This window comes from Molothrus aeneus, chromosome 17 (assembly GCF_037042795.1).
Source record: "Molothrus aeneus isolate 106 chromosome 17, BPBGC_Maene_1.0, whole genome shotgun sequence".
In the NCBI taxonomy this organism is placed as follows: Eukaryota; Metazoa; Chordata; class Aves; order Passeriformes; family Icteridae; genus Molothrus; species Molothrus aeneus.
The window spans coordinates 597,473-619,049 of record NC_089662.1 but is presented as its reverse complement, the minus strand read 5'-3'; the positions used below and the strand labels follow the sequence as shown (position 1 = coordinate 619,049).

General features: G+C 54.9%; 1 protein-coding gene across 1 annotated transcript in view; it reads right to left on the bottom strand.

Annotated features, from left to right (window-relative positions):
* The window catches only part of CHD6 (chromodomain helicase DNA binding protein 6), a 98,744-nt gene that overhangs the window by 19,222 nt on the left and 57,945 nt on the right, over positions 1–21,577 (bottom strand). The window contains exons 5-24 of the mRNA XM_066561789.1: positions 21,083–21,232; positions 18,240–18,305; positions 17,729–17,787; positions 16,805–16,922; positions 15,579–15,665; positions 15,210–15,359; positions 14,807–14,928; positions 13,937–14,180; positions 13,334–13,510; positions 11,597–11,740; positions 10,587–10,842; positions 9,923–10,133; positions 9,222–9,417; positions 8,536–8,700; positions 8,011–8,190; positions 7,188–7,298; positions 5,681–5,883; positions 5,080–5,279; positions 1,606–1,765; positions 936–1,025 (exon numbers count right to left, since the gene is read on the bottom strand). Of these exons, the coding sequence (XP_066417886.1) occupies positions 936–1,025; positions 1,606–1,765; positions 5,080–5,279; positions 5,681–5,883; positions 7,188–7,298; positions 8,011–8,190; positions 8,536–8,700; positions 9,222–9,417; positions 9,923–10,133; positions 10,587–10,842; positions 11,597–11,740; positions 13,334–13,510; positions 13,937–14,180; positions 14,807–14,928; positions 15,210–15,359; positions 15,579–15,665; positions 16,805–16,922; positions 17,729–17,787; positions 18,240–18,305; positions 21,083–21,232 (3,089 nt within the window). The remainder of the gene's footprint in view (positions 1–935; positions 1,026–1,605; positions 1,766–5,079; positions 5,280–5,680; positions 5,884–7,187; positions 7,299–8,010; positions 8,191–8,535; positions 8,701–9,221; positions 9,418–9,922; positions 10,134–10,586; positions 10,843–11,596; positions 11,741–13,333; positions 13,511–13,936; positions 14,181–14,806; positions 14,929–15,209; positions 15,360–15,578; positions 15,666–16,804; positions 16,923–17,728; positions 17,788–18,239; positions 18,306–21,082; positions 21,233–21,577) is intronic.

The window sequence follows — 21,577 nt, the reverse complement described above, 5'->3', positions numbered from 1 at the left end:
ATGAACACCCCTCTCCCAGCCTCAGCAGACACTGAGGGGCACTGGGCACTCCTCAGAAGGGACAGTGGGAGGCAGGAGCCACAGCTTGCTGGCTTGGGCACAGCTAATGAATGCTGGCCAGGGGCCCCACCATGACATGGGTATACTTCTCCCTGGGGTCAAAGAACTGGAGCCTTGGCTCCACCACAACCTGCTGCCCTCCTGCTCCTCCTTCTCCAGGGCAGTGGATGCCCTCAGCTTCTCTCCAGCCTCCCCACCCAAGTGGTCTCCAGAGGACTGAAGATCCCGTCTGACCTGAACAGCATCTCTAGAGGTAAAACACTTCACACCTACCAACCCCAAAAGAACAGTGTCTTCTCACATACATTGGTGCTGATGGAATTGTGCTGGGGAAGGCAGCAGCCCCTACTTGGGGAAATTAAGCTTTTAAGTTCAGCATATCACACTTCTCTGAGAAGCACTGAGAGCTGAGTCTTTGCAGAAAGGTCAACAGCTGGCAGGCTGCAGACTCAGTGCCATTATAGAGCCTGTGGGTCCCACTGTTCCCAGGACTGGGAGGGACTGCAGGCCACAGTGATGGGGTGTGCTCTGCTCTGAGGCCTGGCCCTGAGACTTGGAGCAGTCTCTGTAGACTCCCACTTTGGATAAGGGCCCATTTGTCAAGCAGCACACAGAAGCATTTTCCTGCAGGGTGTCCCCCTAAGTCCCCACTGCACCCAGGCTAGTGCTACAGTCTCAGAGTTGCCTCAGCAGGGCTGCTATGGCTGCAGTCTCTGCACAGGCAGGGTGGCTGCCTGAGGGTGAAGTTTTGCCTGAGGAAGACCTGGGATCTGATTCATCTGGAGCTGCAGAGAGCCCAGATGTGGCTGGGTCAGACACCTGTGGCAGCTCTCAAGCCCAAGAAGCCTTGCAGGGGTTCACCATTAGGTCCCTACCTGGCAGGGGTCCCCTCAAAGGCTTTATCCGCAGCCTCCCCCAGCACTTCAGCCTTCAGGTAGTAGAGCATTCGCACCCGCAGCAGCACCCTGTCCCGGGGGGCAGAGAGGTCAGCAAAGCCAGCAAAACCTGCTCCACACCGTGTTCTCCCACATGGAAGGACCCACTTCCACAAAGCAGGGTGGGCAGTGACCAGGCAGCGTCATACCACACTGCCCATCCCTGTGACCCGTTGGCCAGAGGGTCGCTGTTCAGGACATGGCTTCCATGAGCTGGAGGGGAATGAGGGTGGTCCAGCAGTGGGAGTATGGTGATCTTTTGTGGGCTGTGAGCCCTTCACAGCTCCCTCCCACCCTCCCAACACTAAAGGCCCTCAGTCCACTGTCTCCATGAGCCAGTGTGGGCTCCCACAAGGGGGAATGGTTTTAAATTATAAGAGGAGATTTAGATTGGATGTTAGGAAGAAATTCTTCACTCTGAGGGTGGTGAGGCCCTGGAAAGGTTGCCAGAGAAGCCATGGCTGCCCCATCCCTGTTCAAGGATAGGCTGGACAGTGCTTGGAGCAACCTGGGATAAGGTAAGGTATCCCTGTCCTTGGCCAGGGTAATGTAATAAGATGCTCCTTAAGGCTCCTTCCAACCCAAACTACTCCATGATTCTATGACTCACTTGTTGCAATGCTGTTTGAGGTGCTTCTTGTAGCTGTCATCGTGGAGCACCACCTCGGGGTTGCAGGTGGCAAGCCAGTCTGCGTTCTTTATCTCAGGAAGCAGCATCTGGTTCTTCGTCTTCTTCCCCTTCCTGCCTCTGGGCACCGGTGCTGACAGGCCTGTAGGAGTGAGTGGCAGCCAGTGAGCACCGCGGGCACGGCCGGGCACTGCTGCCAGGCACCTCTGGCACTGCAGGCCGGGTGGGGCAGCAGAGCTGCGAGCTGCAGGAGCCCGGCCAGAGCTCCCAGCTGCAGCCTGGAAAGCCAAGGAGAGCAAGTGCATGGGGCAAACGCAGAGTATGGGAGAGTCCATCTCTGTGAAAAACTTGGGGATCACCACAGAAACCAAACTGCTGTGTGTTCTCAGTGCAATGTTGAGCTCAAATGATAACATGGCCCCATGTGCAAAAATATCACACGGAAAGGAATGAAGCAGGGAAGGGACCTTGGTCCTGGCTATAGCCCTTGGAGACTTAGACAGTACAGGCACCTCTAAAGGTCACTCTATGGGAACAGTTTTTTGGGACAAGAGTTCAAACAAGAAGCTCCCAAATGATCAAAGAGCAGCAGACCTGCTGATCTGATCTGTAAGGGCTGTTTCTTGTACCATGCATCTGGAGCAGGGCTAGGGGGAAACTGCATGGCTGCAAGGGTGCTAAGATACCAACTGGAAATGGAATGCAGTCCCATCTGCCTGACAAAGATAAAATGAGATCCAGTGGCTGGAGATGAAAGTTAAACAGAGTTCAACCTTGAAATAAGGTGTGAGTTCACAGCAGAACATGGAAACAACTCCTGGTGGGGTCACTGTTGTTTGGAGTCTCCAGAGAGGGATAAGCCGCCTCCCTGGGCAGCTGCTCTTGAGGTAGGAGTTGCAAACATGAAGGGGAAAGGATGCCTGGGCAGTCCCATCCCATCTGTCTGGTCTTGTAACACCAGTGAAGAAGAGAAAGTGTCACTATGTCATCAACTCCTGCATAAAATCTGCACCTCCATGACAGGACAAGGGCTGTGGCCCAGCTGCCTGCTGGAGGCCTGCACAGGCACCAGGCCTCCTGTCCCCAGCACCAAATTGGCCTGATGAACTCTGGGCAAATGCTGCTTCCTCAGCAGCTTGGCCTGTTCCAGGATGAAAGGCAGGATGGTGCTAGATCAGAGCAGAGCTCTGAGTTGGACTGTCTGGGTGCTGTGCCCACCCCTTGTGATCACATGGATGTGGGATTGAGAAGAGCTCCAGGATGCGCCAGCAAGGGTTTAAGTTTGTTGTTCCTTTCTGCACGTGAGGGATGGGGCATGACTTGTCCAGTCAGCTCTCTGCAGACACGAGTGGTACCTGAGGCTGCCTGGGGAACCACAGCAGTTACTGCTGAAGGCCTTCCTGACAGAGGAAGGAGCACTGCTCTGCCCTCAGTGTTCTGCTCTTCTCCAGCTCCTGACGTCAGGCTGAGGTGTCGCTGCTCCTCTGGCCCAGACAACACAGAGGTTAAACAGGTGTGAAGAGCCATTTTAAGGAGTTGATGGAGAAGCTCCTGGTGGCTCTGCTGGTCAATAATCAATGCTCTTGCACTAAAGCAATCCTGACCATCTACTGAAACCATGGCTTGTTCATTAGTTGGCATTATCTAAATCAAGTCCACTCACAGCAGTTTATTTGCTTCTGACTCTTGTTCTGCTCTCCACAGGACTCTGAAGCCCACTCCCAGCTGCTCTCAGGGCAGGGCTGTGTGGTAAGAGCAGGAAGCAGCACCGCCAAAGTGACTCCCATTGCAGGAGGTGACTGGAATAACTTAGAGCAGACACCAAAAGCCACATCCTTGGAGGTCACACTGCAAAAGCCAGTTGGACACTTCCAAACAGAAAATGATGATGCTTCCAAAGAAATGATGATGTTGGTTTTAAGCACCAACTATGGTGCACTTGGCGCTCAGCAGCATCACCACTCCAAAACAGCCTTCCCTGTGCTCCACCATCTGGGAACATAAGTCCCAGGTTTCAGCCCAGCTCCCTGATATCAAAAGCAGTCTGGAGAGTTCCAGCCTCGTCACTACTCACCTTGTGCCACAGATCACAAGTACAGAACAAACAGCACATGGCTGCTGGGCTCTGACTCCCTGAGGGACACTGTGGCCTTCCCCAGCCCCACTCACCTGTCCTGAGAGCCACAGGATGCAGGCATTGTGCTGCAAGGTCAGCCAGAGCCCTCTGGCACAGCAGGTAATGACCACATGTCCCAGGCCACAAGCCCAGATGCAGGGAGCCAGCAGCCACTCTGTGCTCACAGATAAAGAGCCCTGTGGCTGCCTCATTCACAGGGTGGGCTCTATGGCTGCCCCAGTCCCAGGGAAGCCTACAGAGAGCAGGCACTGTGCTGCAGGTGGGGAGGCCAATCTGCAGTGTCCATCACTGAGGCAGAGCTAGAGCCAGAGGGAGAGCAGGGCTGGGAAGTCTCTGGGTGACCTGTCTGAAGCTGAGGATACACTGGGAACTTCTACACAACAGAATACAGACACCTCTAGCCAACAGATGCAATTACAGATCTGACATGTGACATGTGAACTTCAGACATACTGCCTCTGAGTAGAGAGAGCACAGCCAGGCCTAGGACAAGGGTCCTGCTACACAGAGTGAGAGAAGACATCTCCTGGGGAGCACTTATGCATTGCATAAGTCTCAGGACAAACCAACACTGCACCTCCACCCATCAGGGCAGGCACTGCAGACCAGTAGGTCAGGGACAAACACCATGACGAGGGGAAACAAAACAGGGAAAAAAAAAAGGGAAATCACAAAATCACAGAATATTCGGAGTTGAAAGGGACCCATAAGGATCACTGAGTCCAGCTCTTAAGTGAATGGTCTATATGAGGACCAAACCCACAGACTTGCTGTGAGATGGATGCTCAGCTGCACCCCCAGCTTTCCCTGGTGCAGCTGCCCATGTTGCCCAGAGGCAGAGGCAGGGCCCTGCACCACATCCATGCTGTGCCCTCTGAGGCCCTGAGGAGCAGCCTGAGCATGTCTATGCCCTGAGTGGAATCATCACCTCATCCCTATCACACCCAACATGTTCATACAGTCACTGGTGCTCATGAGCTCACTGCCCAGCACCTCCCTGTGCAGGGGAACGACGACAGTATTCACAGGCCAGAGGAGACTTCGCAGCACCTCTGTTCCCACCACAAGGCTCTCTCTGCACTGAAAGACAGAAAACAACCTCCCTCACTCAGCCAGCCCCTGCTGCTGGCTCTGAGGGTCAGTGTGTATGTCAGCTCCATGGAAGCCTCTTTCTCTGCACAGAGAGAGAATTGCAGTGCTGAAGCACAAACACTTGAAGACTGTTTCCATCAGCTCTGCTTTGAATTCTGCAGCCTCAGTCTCACAGACTGGCACAGGGCAGCGGGTACAGATGCAATGGCAGAGAGAACACGCAATACCTGAGTGATTCTGCAGAGCCTGATTCTGGCCATCCTTCGTCGGCGTGATGAGATCCCAGATAAAACTCTTTATCTTCTCATCCCCCTTGTAGTGTTTGACGCAATACACCAGCAAGGCCCGACAAATCATCTCCATGTCCTTCTCATTCAGGTGCCACTTGAACCGCCCGTGGGTCAGGATATCTTTCCAGCGTCCCCAGCTGAAACAGCAGGAACAGAGAATGAACACTCCTGTGCAATTAGAGACCTTGCTGGCACCTCTCTCAAGGAGCTCCTGTGGGGGCACAGCCCTGCCAGATCCCCTAGACGGGGACGTTTTGCCCACACATTACAGGAGCAGAGACGGAGAGAGGTTTGCAGGACTGAACAGGGAAGAAGCAGGAGCAGACTCTGGAAGTGCCAATTGCCAGCTTTGTCCTGCTAACTCTTCTTCCATCCCAAACATTCACTCAGAGCCCAGGTCCCACCAGCGGGGTCACGGCTGGAAGGAGGCAACACAGCAAGCAGGACAGGCAGGAAGTAGCTGGTGCAGCCAACGGGTGCACATGGGCACTGGGGCAGCTGGAGGCTGTGGCTGTGCTCTCACATGGGTGAGACTCACCCAAATATGAGCAGGTTCTTCTCCACACGGAAGCACTCAGCCCGCAGGTACCGCCGCGTCTTCTCGTTGAAGCGCCGTGAGCGCGTGGGTCGCTCATCCGAGTCACTGTCCAGCTCAGAGAACTCCATCAGCTCGTCCTCCTCGAAGGAGTTGTAGTGCTTGGTTTGCTTCCGCACCCGGGGTCTGTCGATGACCAGGCTCTCCTGTGATGGACAGAGCAGAGAGCACTCTCAGGTACAGGCAGAAACACTTTTATGTGCTCTTCTGGCTCCTGTCACCTGGGCTCTGCTCAGCCTCTGGCTCTTGGCTTGCCAGTCCTGCGGCTGACCATCACCTTCCCACTAGGATGCCTGCTTCAAGTTACCTGTGTGCAGTTCTGCCTGCACAAGTGACAACTCCTGACCAGCACAAAATTCAGCCTGACTGATGACAGGCTAAAATCAGTCCCCTTCTGTGTCCAAATGTCTGACTGCCAGCAGCTGACTCAGCTCTGAGTCACTCCTGGCCCTCTCTTCAGTGCCTGCGCCAAGCACTGTGCTCTAGGCAGTGTAATCTCTGTGTCAGGGGGACAGGTGGGCTGGAACAGGAAAAGCAGCTTCCAAGAAGGTGCAGCAGGAAGCAGTATGAAATTAAATAGCATGTACCTGCTCCCTCTCCTTACCCCACCCTGATGAATGAATTAATGTAATGTAAATCTGCCTGGATTTCAGGCACATATCACACACACACACACACACACACACACACACACACACACACACACACACACACACTCTCCCATCACTCCAGCTTGAGCAGTGAGCTCTGCAGAGTTGCAGGACCTCCCTCCTGCTGCTGTGTAAAACCATCTCTTACAGCACTGCTGCCTTAGTTGGAATTATGGCAGCCTTGGGGCCGCACTGGAGCCAGTGGCAGCACCCTGTGCCTGGTGGAGGAGCTGGGAAGAGAGACCTGAGCTGCAGCCAAGCCCATCACCTCAGCAGGGCCAGCAGAGCACTGGGATCCCATCTGTCCCCTCCTACCTTCTGACAGGCAGAGGCACCAGTCTGCCCTCAGGAGAGAGAGCAGAGGGGCAGCTCCAATCTATATTCTCTGTGACCAGGAACAGGACCCACGGGAATGACTGGAGCTGCATCAGGAAAAGGTTCTTTCCCCAAAGGGTAGTTGGGCATTGAACAGGCTCCCCAGGGAATGGGCATAGCCCCAAGGCTGCCAGAGCTCAAGGAGCATTTGGACAATGCTCTCAAGCAGAGGGTGAGATTGTTGGGAGTAGCTAGGAGTACAGACTGAGTACCGTGAAAGATCAGGGAGACACAGACCAACATGTGGCTAAATAAATCAGGGCTTTAGCCTTTGTGGGTCAATCTTCCCTTGCAGTAATTCTTGATGCCCAACACAAACCTCTTCAAGAGCCTAGAGGAAGCATGCAGCACCCTGGACACTTGGACACCAGGCCACATGGTGTCAGATCAGTTGCAGGGCACACGGGCCACAAACTGCATCCTACCTTCTCATTCTTGGCATCTGTATCGAGCTCTGCTATCTTGGCCCACTTCTGCCAGAAGTTGGGGTCATCTAAGGAAATGTCAGTTCTGTTTCCTGATGCTACAAAGCTGGCCTAGGAGAGAAAGAAGAGGAGTGAACGGGGTGCAACCCACCATCCAGGTGTGCCTTCTCCCATACAGAGATCCCCCAATGCCAGTCTGAGTGCACAGTCTTGCTGCTATGGGATGTTACACTCTAAGCTGCTACATGCCAGAGGGTTCTTTGTTTGCCTGAGGGAGCTGAACTCCTCTGTTTTGCAGTCATGCCTGACCCACTGTAAATGGAGGCTGGGTTGTGCAAGAAGAGGAGGGCCCTTAGTGGTCCCAGCAGGCACTAGCCAGAGCATAGCACAGAGCTCTGGGGGTTTTGTCAGGCCCCACAGTACACAGCTTCCATGGCACAGCAGCACCTGGCTTTGGGCATCATGCAGCCCAGCAGCTGGGTCCTGCCACCATCCAGCCCTCATGGCTGAACCCTTCTAGGCACCTGCCAGGCTGGTGGCCCCTCCTCAATACTCTACTGACCATCAGAGAGACAGGAGACCACACCAGCCCCAGCACAGCCTCAGGTCTCACTGGCACACTGAGACAGCAGGGCTTGGCCACCACGTGGACATGTCTCCATACACAAGTAGGAGGCTGGACAGGTCTCCACACACACAGGTAGGAGGCCGGACAGGTCTCCACACACAGGTAGGAGGCTGGCTGACCACTACTGCCCTGCATGTTCCCGTTCCTCCGCCCCTGAGGGAAATCCCCCTTCCCTCCCACTGGAGCACAGCATACCTTTGCAAATGTGGAGCCCTTTCCCTCAGACTGGATCGTGATGGTCTGTGTCCTGCGCTGGAGGATCTGATCAATGTCTTCCTCACAGAACTTTGACCCCTCATCCTCCTCATCCATGAGTGCACCGTAGGCACCCTTCCGCAGCAGGTCCTCCACCTCCATCTTGGAGAGCTGCTGAACCTGCCCAAAGCACAGGGGCATCACCAACCTGGCCAGCAACTATGACCACTGCACAACAGGAGAAGGCTCCTCCCTCTGCTTCAGAAGAAAGGGCCCTAAGCCAATCCAGACTTGCTGCTGTTAAAGCAAAGAGGTCACTTCAAAACTCTTCCTGAGGGACTGTCAGGAAATTCAGCCCACACCACTCCGGACACAGCATCACACGTCCCCTATCCCCATGGCACGTCCCCTATCCTCCCCAAAGGCTGCTGAGTCCCTGCTCTGACCTGGCAGTGACTTGCAGGGGGAGGAGGAGAGATGTCCTGCAGAGGCTCCCACCTGGCCCCGCTCCAGCAGCCAACCTACCCCATTGGTGCTGCCCTTGCGGTTGATGTCCTGCAGCACAGCTTTATCCAGGCCCAGCTTCAGGCTGGCCTTGTCGAACATCTCCCGCTCATAGGAGTTCCTGGTGATGAGGCGATAGACCTTCACAGCCTTGCTCTGCCCAATGCGATGGCAGCGAGCTTGAGCCTGTCGGTGCAGAGGGTACAGTGTCAGCGCAGGGAGCCCAGCTGGATGAGGACCATGTGGCTTGTGGTACTCTGCATCAGCATCTACACTCACCCACCTAACCCACAGCACCTCCCATCCACCACAGCACTCTCATTCCCTGCCTGTGGCTGACATGGCAGGGTCTGGCACAGCCTCCACAGCTGTGGAGCAGGAATGAGAGATCCCAGCACCCTCAGGCAAGGACACAGGGTTAAGGCTGGAGCCTTGGCTCTCTACAGATGTGGCACACAACACTGCACCCACTCCAAAAACAGGTAGGGACACAGTGTTGCCTGCTCTGTGGCACATTCATGTTTTCAGAGCCACACTGTGATCTCTCCCATGTCTTGTTCTCCCTGCCCACATTCCTGCCAGCCATGCTGACTGGTACCTCCTGCCCAGTACAGCTGGTGCTGCTGCCCTGTTGTCCCTGCCTGGCACAAGTGATAGAAGTTGTGCCTCAGGACCTCCTGACAGCCTGGCCCTGCCCAGCCCATTACCTGCAGGTCATTCTGTGGGTTCCAGTCGGAGTCGAAGATGATGCAGGTGTCAGCAGCGGTCAGGTTGATGCCCAGCCCGCCTGCCCGCGTGCACAGGAGGAAGACAAAGCGATCCGAGTCGGGCTTGCAGAAGCGGTCGATGGCAGCCTGGCGCAGGTTGCCACGCACTCGCCCATCAATGCGCTCATAGGTGTACCTGCTCAAGAGAGGGAGAGCTTAGAGCAGAATCACAGCAGGGTCCCAAGAGTCTGTGGCCTTCAAATCCCTTTCTGCTCCTTCTTCCAGGCTGTGTGGGCACACCAGCCAGGACTTACTGGCAGGACCTGTGCCCAGGTGGAGGCGCAGGCCCCATCAGCCTGTGTGCACTGTGGCTGTTCCCAAAAGTTGTGCCTCTTATGATAACAAAATCATCATAACCCCATGCATGGTGCATGTATATGGGGCTCATGGGAACCAGGACCAAGGGAAGGATCTACTTTTACCTGGTCACTCTGAGGACTAGCCCTAGACTACACAGAATGACAGATCTGAAGTGCTTAGCTCTGCGGTCTCCACAGCCACCAGTAGTACATGGTAAAACAGATCCATCAGTATGTGGGCATGGAATGGCCAAATCCCCACCCTGTGCTGTTGCCACTCCATGTAGAGTACATGGAGGTAGTGTGGAAGGAGCCGTGGTGAATGCTGGAGCCTGTACTAACCGTCTCTGGATGAGATAGTCCTCCAGGATGTCAAGGCAGCGCACCATCTGCGAGAAGATGAGCACCTTGTGCCCACCAGCAATCAGCTTGGGAAGCAGCTTATCAATGAGCACCAGCTTCCCAGCTGCCTGGATCATCGCCTGCAGCTGGAAGTCTGGTGCCTCTGGGCAGTGTGTTTTGCGGAAGTCTTCCAGGATCTTCTCCTCTGCCCCTGCCAGGTGAAAAGGGGTGTGAGCTCTTGGCAAGCCTGGCAGTGCAGCTGCCCAGGGCATCAGCAAAGGACCACATGACCAACAGAATCCATGCAGTCAGAGCTAGGGAGGCTGGCTAGAGACCTCCTGCAGACCCTCCACTCCTGGGACTAAACTTCTGTAGGGCTCACATCAGCTCTTGGCACAGTAAGTCAGGCTGGGACACTGGTCCTGTGTTGGAACACCCCCAAACACAGTGAGCCTCAGGAGACCCTAAGGTGCCCATCAGCAAGCAGCCCTTGGAGGGAGCTGGGCTGCCTGGGAAAGCAACAGGACAGAGCTCTGCCACATCATCAGCAGATGGCACAAGGCCTGAGCTAGCTCCCCAGGTAGGCAAGCTCTGTTGGGAGTGAACAGTAAATGTTGCAGTGATACTTGTGTGTCCCCCCCACACTTCTGTGCACAGCCCTCACCATTGATGAGGTATGGGTGATTGCAGCACTTGCGCAGCTCCATCATGGTATTGATGAGGTTGGGCATATTGTGCTGGTTGGCACCCTTGGAGAGGAAGGAGAAATTCTTCTCCAGGATGGCCCGGTAGTATTTCTTCTGGATATTGGTCAGCTCCACCTCAATGATGGTCTCCTGCTTGGGTGCCAGATTCTTCTCTACATCATCCTTCAGCCGTCGCAGCATCATGGGCTTGAGGATGGACTGCAGCTTCTTCACCTGCAGAGCAAGCACAGACACTCACTGCCCTCCCTGCACGGAAGCACATGGGCCAGCAGAGGGGTCTGCTAGACTGGAGCCTCCCCATGCTGCAAACCCACTACAGGTGACTAGAGCAGCTGCTCAGCAGCCAGCCAGGACAACTTCAGGGCCTGGGGTCCTTGGGGCAGGCATGACCAGTCCCAGGCTATGAGCTCCACATGCCTCTGCTGCCAGCAGCCTTAGTGTCTGATGCAGGAGGAGAGCTGAGACTTTAGACGGTAGCTGAGATGGTGGTTGCTTCATGTGCCTGTGCCTGCTCCCACAGAATGACAATCTTTGTACAATTTCCACATTCAAAAGGCAGTGAGACAGTCCAGGCAACTAAGCAGCTTCCCAGGACCCACACTCAAGGAGAGCTTTGGAGGAAGGCTCTCCAGGGGAACCTGACAAGGGTTGACGCATGGACCTACTGACCTCCCCATTCCCCTTGCACTCCTGTTGGTCTCAGGGACAGACCAGGTGGGAGAGGCAGGTAAGCTGTTCAACCCAAGCATGCAAGGGCAGCAGGGAGTCAGCTGGGAGCAGACCACTGCCTTGGCAGGGGCAGGTCTCCTCTCCCCAGAACAGCATTGGGGCTCTGTCACAACTTTGCTTCTCCTGGTATGAGGAGTCCTATCCACTTCCATGAAGTACATGTCTGAAAGCATGTCTGGTTTGGTCACCAGGTGTCCTAGTGGCCTGTGCTAAGTCACTGGTATCATTCCTCCAGTACCTGCTCCTCTGTCTTCAGGTCTCCAAACTCTTCCAGGAAGGCTGTCTCTGAGGGGAACTGCTGTGGCTCCAGAAAATTTAGGAGGCTGAAGAGCTCCTCTACTGAGTTCTGCAGGGGGGTCCCTGTTAGCAGCACCTTGTGCTCCTGGGAACACAGAGAAAACAGGTTGAGGGCTCAACCCCATTAGCTGGGGTTGAAGATGTCCCAAGAGCACAATGCTTCTTGTCTTCCAGCCTAAGAAGCACTTTGGATGGCCTGGGACCACATACACACTGAGAGGCTTCCCTGGCCATGGTGACAACCCTGACTGAGCCACTGCCACACAACACTGTCTTGTGGCTCCCAGGACACTCCCATGCACACGTTCCAGTCCAGCTCTGTGCAACAACAGCCAAACTCAAGATCTCACACTGCTCCCAGGCTTCAGCCCTGCCCTGGCACAAGAGCGTTGGGTAGGCCTGTGCTGGCGCTGGACAGGGACGCTGACAGAGCCCAAGCTCCTGTGCAGCTGGGGGCAGGATGTTTGTCTTCAGGGCTCAGACAGAGCAAGAGGGAGCACCACACAGAGCCATGGGACACCGAGGGGCAGCAGTGGCCTGCTGCTAGGGACAGTCTCAGCAGGGTGCTCCAAACTTAGCAGGGACAGGTATGACTGAGCACTGGGAACAAAGAGGAGCTTCTCTTAGAGGTTCACCATGTAGGTACATGTGCAGTAAAAGGAGATGAGGTTTGAACAATCCCCAAGACCTGGGAGAGTGAGGATCAGATGATCCCTCAAGGAGAATGCTCTCCCTCCCATGACTGACAACATGGGCTTGGGCTTTAGGCACCACCAGGTGCTGGTCCTGGGTGCACCAGTTCCTCTGTCCCAGCACTGTCAGAGCCTTGGACTCCCTACTCAGGCTAATCCTCCTGCCCAGTCTAGTGCAGGAAATGTCCTCAGGAGTGGCCTGCTAGAAAAGAAGGGTAATTGTAAGGTGGGAGACTCCCAGAGGACTTGTACAAAGGGAGGTGATGGCATAGAAGGGGGACCAGAAGCAGCCCTGCTTTGACCCAAGCTCACAACACAGCAGGGCCCTACATAAGATACAAAGTCAGGGGAAACAACAGGGTCTTTTGGAACTTGTGGGAGTCACAAGATGAATTATTTTCAGAGGCCTGGCCCAGCTACAAGTGAGTGTGATGGAAGCTGAGTACAGCTGGAAGATCTAAAAGGCCTGCTGGTCCTTGGTCCAGCTAACAGCAATGCTGCTTTTCCCAGGGCTGGAAAAGAGCTGGACATCCAAATAATTTCTCAGAGCAGCTCACTGATCCCTTTGTTAACCCACCCCTGGCATGGAGGAACATGTTTGCATAGCAGTAAGAAACTATCTTGAACACCACAGCCCTGCCCAATGTAGGGCGCAAGACACAGCATGGCCAAAGGTATTGTGCAGGGCTGGCCAGCAACTGCCCCCATGTGCTGCAGCAGCTTACGCTGGGCTGCAAGGATGGGCAGGGCTCTGGCAGGGAGCACCCCCACGTGGGAAGGCACAGGGGAAGGTAATATTCCACTCTGGCAAAAAGAAGTTTGTGAGGGCTGCAGGGCACCAGTGCCCCATCCATCAAGGGGCCCTCGAGATGGTTTTCCTCTAACCTGGCACAGGGCCTAAGCTGCTGACAGTGGCATCTGACTGCTCAGCATGGCCATCTCCAGCCCACTCTGCTCCCAGGTGAACCTGGGCAGGACATGCTCACCAGGGCCATGAGCTTCAGCCCCTCCAGGAGTTTGCAGTTTCTGTTCTTCAGGCGATGTGCCTCGTCAATGACCACACAGCGCCACTGGATCTTCTTCAGCTCCGGGCAATCAGCAAGGATCATCTCAAAGGTGGTGATAACCACCTGGAACTTGAAGATCCCAGGGAGAGGGTTACCCTAGGGAAACAGAAACCAGAACTTGAGTCCTGCAGGGTAGCAGCACACTGTCAGACCTCCTGCCTGACAGTATCAGCGTGAGTCAGTATCTGACTCTGAGCTGGAATTTCTCCAGAATAATCTCTCTCAAGCATTGGGCAGGTTTCTGCAAGCCTCCTTGATGGCCACAGGCTGTGTATCTCTAAACCAGACACTGCCCCAGGGCAGGCACATAGGCCTGGACAAGAAGCTGCACCCTCCCTGTTCTGCATGAGTTGTGCCTGTTCACTCACAGTGCAACCCGAGCCCATGCCAGCAAATGGGGCTGCAAATATCATCTTTCCTTCTCCAAATGAACAAGCTCCACAGGCAGCTCAGTGCTTCCCAAGTAAAGGAAGGCAGGGCTGGGGGACACATGCCAGGAGGGCTGTGTGCATCAGTCAGTACCTGTGTGTCCCTGTACACCATCTCGTACTGCTGGATCATCTGCCGGCTGATCTGGCTGCCGTGGTACACGATGGCGTTCATCTCCGTCCAGGTGCGGAACTCCCTCTCCCAGTTCGTGATGGTGGAGAGAGGTGCGATGATGAGGAAGGGGCCATGGATGCCCATCAGGAATATCTCTGAGAGGAAAGTGATTGACTGGATTGTCTTCCCCAACCCCATCTCATCAGCCAGGATGCAGTTCTTCCTGCAGAGATGGACAGGGTCAGGTCAGGGTGGCTCTTGGGGGCAGAAACCACTCTGTCACCAACTCTTTGATGGGATGTCAGGCACACCACCTCTGCCCACACTCCTCTGATCCTGCAGCATGGAGCGTGGGGTGACTTTGGTAGAGCAGCCCAAATATGTCTGGGTAAGCCAGCCAACTTCTTGTAACATCATGGATTCAAAATCAGCATGAAAGATGCTGTTTTTCAGGTATACATGAGCCAGGGAAAGATGCATTTGATGGCCTGCTGCAGCCAAGAACATGCATATTCCCACCTGCCTGCTGCACAATCAGTCACCAATAGCCTGGCCAGTACCAAAAGCCCAGGTGTACCTTAGAATCATAGCTAAGCCCTACTATCTCCAAGACTCATCAGCATATATACCAGGGAGAACCATTCCTAAAAATTCAGTTGCAAAGCTAAAGCAAATACACTGTTTCTGGCAACTGCCAGCCAGCTCCAGCACTTGAAGGACTCAGTGGCTGCTCTGTCAGGCCCATTTGTCCACTCTGCTCCCCAGCTTCACTGTTCCCATGACAGCACACACAGGGCCTGCTGCCAGTAGGACTGCTCATGGCAGCACTGGGCTCCTGCCTCTCCTCACCTGTTGTACCAGTTAAAGAGCAGCCAGTTCATCCCCTCCAGCTGATACTCCCGCAGCTGGTTGCTGTTCTTGTACTCCCGGGACTTCTCCAGCTTCTGCCAAGACTCGGACGCTGGGCGCTCCTAGGAGGGGACAGCAGGAACAAGGTCCATGGGAGATGCTAATGCCCAGTGAGGCCAAATCCCACTGCTGGGGCTGCACATCAGGGACAACACTTCAAAACAGTCACTGACAGCTGAGTCATAGCAAGGGCTTGGCCTCTGGAACCCACCCTCCAACCTCCAGAGGGGAGGATACAGGGCTTGAACTGCAGCACCTGGGACAAGGTCAGCACTGCTGGACTGTGGCAGGACACAGCCAGTCCCTGCGCCCAGGGCAGAGAGCTGCCAGCCGGGTACGTTACCTCAGGGTACGTTACCATGTGCTTGATTTCTGGAGGGATTTGGAGGGCTTCAAACTCTTTAATTTTCCCTGGGTCAACATCCTCCTCCAGCTCCCAGGTGCTCTCTTCATAGGGCAGTGAGCACCACTTCACCAAGTAGTGAGTCACCTCCTGCAGCACAGAGGGAAACAGGCTCAGAGACAGGGAGAGTCAGCATCCCTCCACCCACCCTGGGCCAAGGGCCCTTGGAGACAGGGAAACCTGTGCAAGGGAAGGCTGGGAAGGCTCAGGGTGCTCAGAGATGACCCACAATGTACACCATGGGGCCAGGCATCCTGCCACGTCTCCCTCCTTCCCTCAATGGGGCAGGCAAGAGATGCAGCCTCTCACCTCCCCAGTGTCAGGGTCCTTTGTGTGAGCCACCTCCAGAATTCGATCTACCTCCACGTAGTCAGGGTTGAACAAATCCTCATCAGGCTGTGATGGCAAACAGTAAAACAGGAGGCAAGTTCAAGGTGATTCCAGGGTTAAACAGATGGGCACAAGTAAACAGCTGCGGGGCATCTGTCCCCAGGATGCTGCTAGCTGTGTGCAACACACCAAGTGCCCTGGACACAGGTACAGACATCTGTCTCTGGGCAGGGAGGATGCAGGAACCTGGCAGAAGGCAAAGCTCTTTCTTTAGAGCAGTCACATGCTCTGTGCTGCCCTTGCTGGGAGGCAGGAATGTCCTCTCCAGCCTATCTGGCCCAAAGGTACAAGTCCTAAGCTGTCTGCTTCAGCTGATGTGCAGCATCCAGAGCTGTGACCACCACAGTGCACAGCACCCAATGAACCCCATGGCTGCAAGGGGTGACACCTTGGTCTCTGTCTCTGCCTCCCTCTTGCCCCACCTGGCATAGTCCTTGGAGAGACATGGCCTTGGGCTTGGGAAAGAGAAAAATCAGGCTTCTACACTCACAACTCCCCAAGCCCCAGTTAGTTACAGGAAAAGAGCATGTGCTCCTTGCTGAACTGTTGGTGGTACAGAGTGTTCCAACACATGCTTTTTTTTTGCATCCTGAGAAAGACCCCAAACAGACTCGTGAGTGAGAAATTTGACACACACCCCCAGCTTTCCAGCTACAAAGAAGAAATTTTCATAGCCTACTGGCCTGATTTATACTTGTAAGGGACAGTTTGAGGAGATCCAACAACTATCTCTGGAGCAACAAGATAAATTATAGAACACCTTTCATACTAAGCAAGATTAATCTGCTTATAGAGGAGAGCAGGCAGGAGCTGCCCTAAGCCCAGATATTTATAGCTCCCTCTCTCCCACAGCATCTCTGCTCCACCACAGAAGCACCTCCAGCCCTATATGCTGCCCTCTCTCCCACCAAGCAACTCTTCCAGAGCTGGCATTGCCTCGCAAGGGACACTCGTCACCCTAATTCCACCAGTGACATTAGAGGTGTCCAGGGCACAGTCATGGACCCTCATCTCCAGCCCTGGTGCCTTTGGCCCTGGAGACAGACAGGTCTGGGCAGCAAGGTGTCAGGGGCAGCTCCTGGCCTGCTCAGCCATGGCACTGGGCTCAGAGTCAGGCACCACTGCTCACTGTGCTCCACTCTCACCTCTGTAAAAATATGTTTCATCTGAGCCTGCTTGTTCCGGAAGCGCTTTATCTTCTGCGAGATCCTGGGGTCCTTCTCCAGCTCCTCCAGAGTTGCCCATTTACAGTGGAGGTAAGAGCTGCAGGGGGAAAAAAATCAACATGTGACCAAGAGGCCTTTGGTCCCAAACCATCCACCACACAGAGCAGCATGGATCTCCCAGTGATCCAGAGAATGCCCAGTCCATGCCTATGCCTACGCCAACCCAAACTGGGGAAAGCCATGCCCCAGGATCAGGCCAAGACCAAGCACTGAAGCTGCAGCAGCTTCTCTGCTTTCCACCACAGCTGGCTCAGGACAGTGGTGCCTTAAGTTTTAGCTTTAATATTTTCCAGTATTTTTTTTTTCTTATTACAGATTCTGTACTGCATTAGTATATAACTCTGAACTTCATAGAAAGTGTTAGCAAATTCTCTTCACAGTTTAGTTAGACAAAACAATCCTTTTCCAGCCTGAGAACCAATGACCCCATTGCAGCTTCAGGCCCAAAAAGTGTAAACAGCAAACTGAGGAGAGCAATCTGGGAGGATGTGACTTCATAACCTGAAGCTGTAATTGGACAATTAACCAAAATATATAAATGGACCAAAATTTATAAAAGTGTGAAACTCATGACCCCATCATCCATCTAGGGTGTAGCCTCAGCCAGGCTCTTGAACTGCCCAAGGTGTATCCTTTGAAGGCCTTTTTAATAAATCCCTACTTTATTCCTTTAACACTGTCCAGCCTTTGCTCTAGGTAGCCTCTCAAGGCATCAACAGGGATAGGAAAAAGGGATGCTGGGGCTGCAGCTAGGGATGGGACAGAGGTGGGAGTGCATAGTCCCTGCTCCTGCATGCACAGGGCCCACAGAAAAAGGCACCACAAGTACAACACTGCACGTACAAGTTCCTGTACTTGACGTAGAACTCCTCTGTCTCAAATGCCAGGCCTCCAGGATGAGCCTGAAACCAAGGGAAGGAGAGTCAGTGACAGTCAGAGGCTGTGCAGAAGCTGGGGGGGCATTCTCAGCCACCCCCTGCCTGGCCACAGGCTCCAGGGACTGAGCGCCAGGGATGGTGAGGACAGGCAGGCACTCATTGTGCTGCTGCATCCAGAGGTGCAGTAGCCCTGGGGAACACGACACGAGACCACTCTTGAGCATGGGGAACTCCCAACACTTTCTGGGCAACAGCCCAGGCCAGACTCTTCAGAGGCTTTCTGGTGCCCAGGACAGGAGAGGCACCACATTGATCCACAGCTCAGAAAGGTGCCAGTCTGGGCATACCCCAGCACCCCAGCAGAGAAGCAAGAGCACCAACTGCTGCTGTCTCGTGTCCCTGCTGCATAGGGCAGCCAGGTCCCACCTATCCTCTGCTCAGGGACTTCTAGCTCCACTGACATTTTTGCCACTCACCTCTTTCTGCACCATCCTGGAGGCAAGGATCTTCTCAATGATATTGGCATCATCCTCGGGAGGCTCCTGGGGACAGGAAACGAGAGCTCTGTTTTTCTGGCTCATCACACACCCCTGGCATTCTCCCAGCACTGAACAGCTGCTTGCTCCTCTCCCAGTCCCTCAGCCAGGCAGAGTTGGCACTGGGAGCCAGGAGAGCTGTGCTTGGGGAGCCCCTGCTGGGTGTGAGGGTGTAGGTGCTGCCAGCCCAGCTACACTCACCCTCTGCCTGTCCTCTTCAGGTCAGCCAGGCCACAGCAGTGTCAAGTTTGCTGTGTGGGTCCTTCCAGCTACACCAGGGCAGCCAGATAGAGTGGAAAGTCTCCCAGAAGAGGAGGGAGCTTGGGCACTTCTGCCCATGGACTCAAGGAAGGAATTATGCCAATATGCACATTCCTGCTCCAAGGCACTCTCCATGCCACATTCTGGTCATGCCTTGGCAGTTATACAGCCCCATAGTATTGTGTGGCCCCAGGGCCCCAGGAGAGCAGGCAGCATGTCTGTCAGGCCCTGCCACATGTCACTCACACGCTGTCATCTGCCCATGGCCACAGGACATGGGCAACAGCACCTCACCCCACCTCTCTCCATGCAGCTCTTCCTGGCAGGCTTGAAGTGCTGCCTCCTTCTCTTTGCAGGCTTCTACCCATAGATACCCTCTGCTGGCACCCAGGGGCTCCAGCACAGCTCCTCTCACTGAGCACAGGCTTGCTGCAGGTGGCCCTAATGCTGTCCTGCTGCCAGCTCTGGGGAGGTGGAGGCTCTCCTGGCTGTAACTGTGCCAGGATCAGCCGCACCAAATGCCAAGGGACAAGAGAGCCAGACTTGTGCCTGTCTGTGCTACAGAGGAGACCCACAGAGGAAGATGCAGGGGAGATGAGGGACACCAAAAACATGGAGCCTGCTTGAGCATTAGAAATATCAGTTCTGCTTTGGCTAGAAGAGAGTACAGCAGAAGAAGGAGCCAAGTGCAGAGCAGAAAACAGGACTCTGTTCATTCCCTTCTAACAGAGGTAGAGTATGGGCCAAGGCAAAGCAGCCCTGAGGTGTCACTTTGCAGACTAGAAAGTCTCTCAAAGAATGGCATGGGGCAGGCTAGGGAAGGACAGACAGGGCACCCCACACCACTCATCCTGAAGTGTCTGGGAAAGCCAAGACCATGCCCAGGGCCACAGCAACCCTTCCATCCCCAGCTCAGAGGTGATTGCTGCCTTGGCAATGTTCTTGAGGGCAGAGCAGGATGCTGAACCCAGCACCACAACGCAATGAGCAGGGAAGAGCAGCTCTGCCTGGGCTCCTTGGCTGCCATCTTGAGGCCCAGAGCAGGATTTCTGCCCTGTCTGGGGAACTCTGCCCTAAACTGGGTTAAGACAGCTGAAGGGAGCATGCAGAAATGCTCCTGCCAGTCACTGTGCAGTGCCTGTTCCCCTATGCTCAAGCACCTGCCCTGGCACTGCTGGGCTCTGCTTGACTCTCCCACAGAGGGTTGGTGTGAACATGGCCATCCAGCAGTGCAGTGCCCTGGAGCTGGGAGCTCCCATGCTGATCCACAGCCCTTACACAGGCTTCCACTGGTCTGTGGATCAGTGGCTCACTGCTGGCTATCTGAAGGCTGCTGGAGGAGCCCTGCACTGCCCAAAGAGCTGTTTAGGACTCTAGCCAGGGTGCAGGGGGAAAGCTGCAAGACCAGGCCACCGAGAAAGCAGCCCTGAGGCTGCAGCATTCACATCCTGACCTGCTGTCAGTTCCTGGGAGCAGCCACAGGCAGGCTCAGCTGGGCAGGATGGGCAGGCCTCAGAGCAACCATCCAGCCTGGCTGCTTTGGACATCAGCTTTAATGACCCATCTGGAGCAGGAAAAACTGAGATGGAAGTTTAGGACTGAGAGGAGAACGGGGTGGGAGCATGGACACATGTCAAAGGCAGCTCACACCTGCTGCTTTGAAAAACTCACTTGGAGAGATGACCGCCAGGAGCCCAGCTGGGACACAGCTTCAGGCAGAGCTGAAGCAGCACTGGAGCATGTTCTGTGGGTGTGTGGCAGCCCCAGGCCAGGCATGGATCATCAGGTCAGGGCTTATCAACAGAGCTAATACCCACCAAAACCTTGGGAAGAGGGGACTAGAGAGGGTAACAGAAACACCATGAAAACAACCAGTGACCATTATTAATATCTGACAGCTTTGTCAGTGACCAGAAAGATGGAAAGAGCTGCAGGATTCAACACACAGTCACAGACAAGGCAGGAAGGAGCAGCCAGCACTGAACCAGTGGGCAGAGGCAGAAGGACAGCAAGGCCCAAACCGCAGTGGCACTGGGTAGTCCCTGCCATGCTGCCCAGATCCCTGCCATGCTGCCCAGCAGATCAGCTCAGCTGGCAAGGGTCAGGCTGGCATCACTACACTCTGAGGCACTGATGGAGAGCAGCAATGGGGGCAGAAAATTATGACATGGCACCTACAAAGCCCTCAGCCGGCAGGAACAAAATAATAGAGCAATCATGGACAGGAGCTACAGAGACCAAAGCCAAAGGTGGGCATGGGCAGTGGGTAGAACATGTCCAGCTGCGTCACACATTCCAGAGGCCTTAGTCTCCAAGCAGGAGGGGGACAGTTGGACCAGCATGCCTCTTGTCCATCTCACAGTTCCTGAAAAGCCAGCCTGAACCCTCCCAGACAGTCGCTCTCCCACCCCATCCTTAAGCTGGGACCCACCACTTCCTCAAGCCTCAGCACTGACATTTTGGAATACTGTGCACGAGGCAGATCCCCCAGTCCCACACCCCCAGCCCCACCCCAGCACTACCTCTGCCTGCCATGCCAGAGTAGAGGCGGAGAGCGCCGAGGTTCGCCCAGCTCCCAGCACGGCAATTGTCTCGCCATCATCATCCACAACCTTGAAATCCAGGTCCTCGTTGTACTTCCTCCTCTTCACCTGCCGTCCTGAGCGCCGTTTCTGTACACGGGAGGAAAAAGGGCAGTGCCAGGAGGCACGGACAGACCAAATACCTCCTCCTTGCTTGAGTGGCAGCGAGAAAGCCCCAGGGCTGCCAGAATTCCTTCCAGGCCCCAGCAGGATGGGGGTGGTAGGAAGAACAGGCACTCCTTGCAGCACTGAGATCCCCACTCTGATCCCCAGAGCCCCACCAGTCCCCAGGACGTGATGTAGAGGAGCCCTGTAGAGATGCAGGGCATGCAGCCCCCCTGTGCTGGCTAGGAAAGGGGAAAGGGAGCTGCCCAGAGCTGTGGTGCAGAGGGACACTCAAGGCTGACACACGCAGGGCCCAGGGAAGCAGTGTGC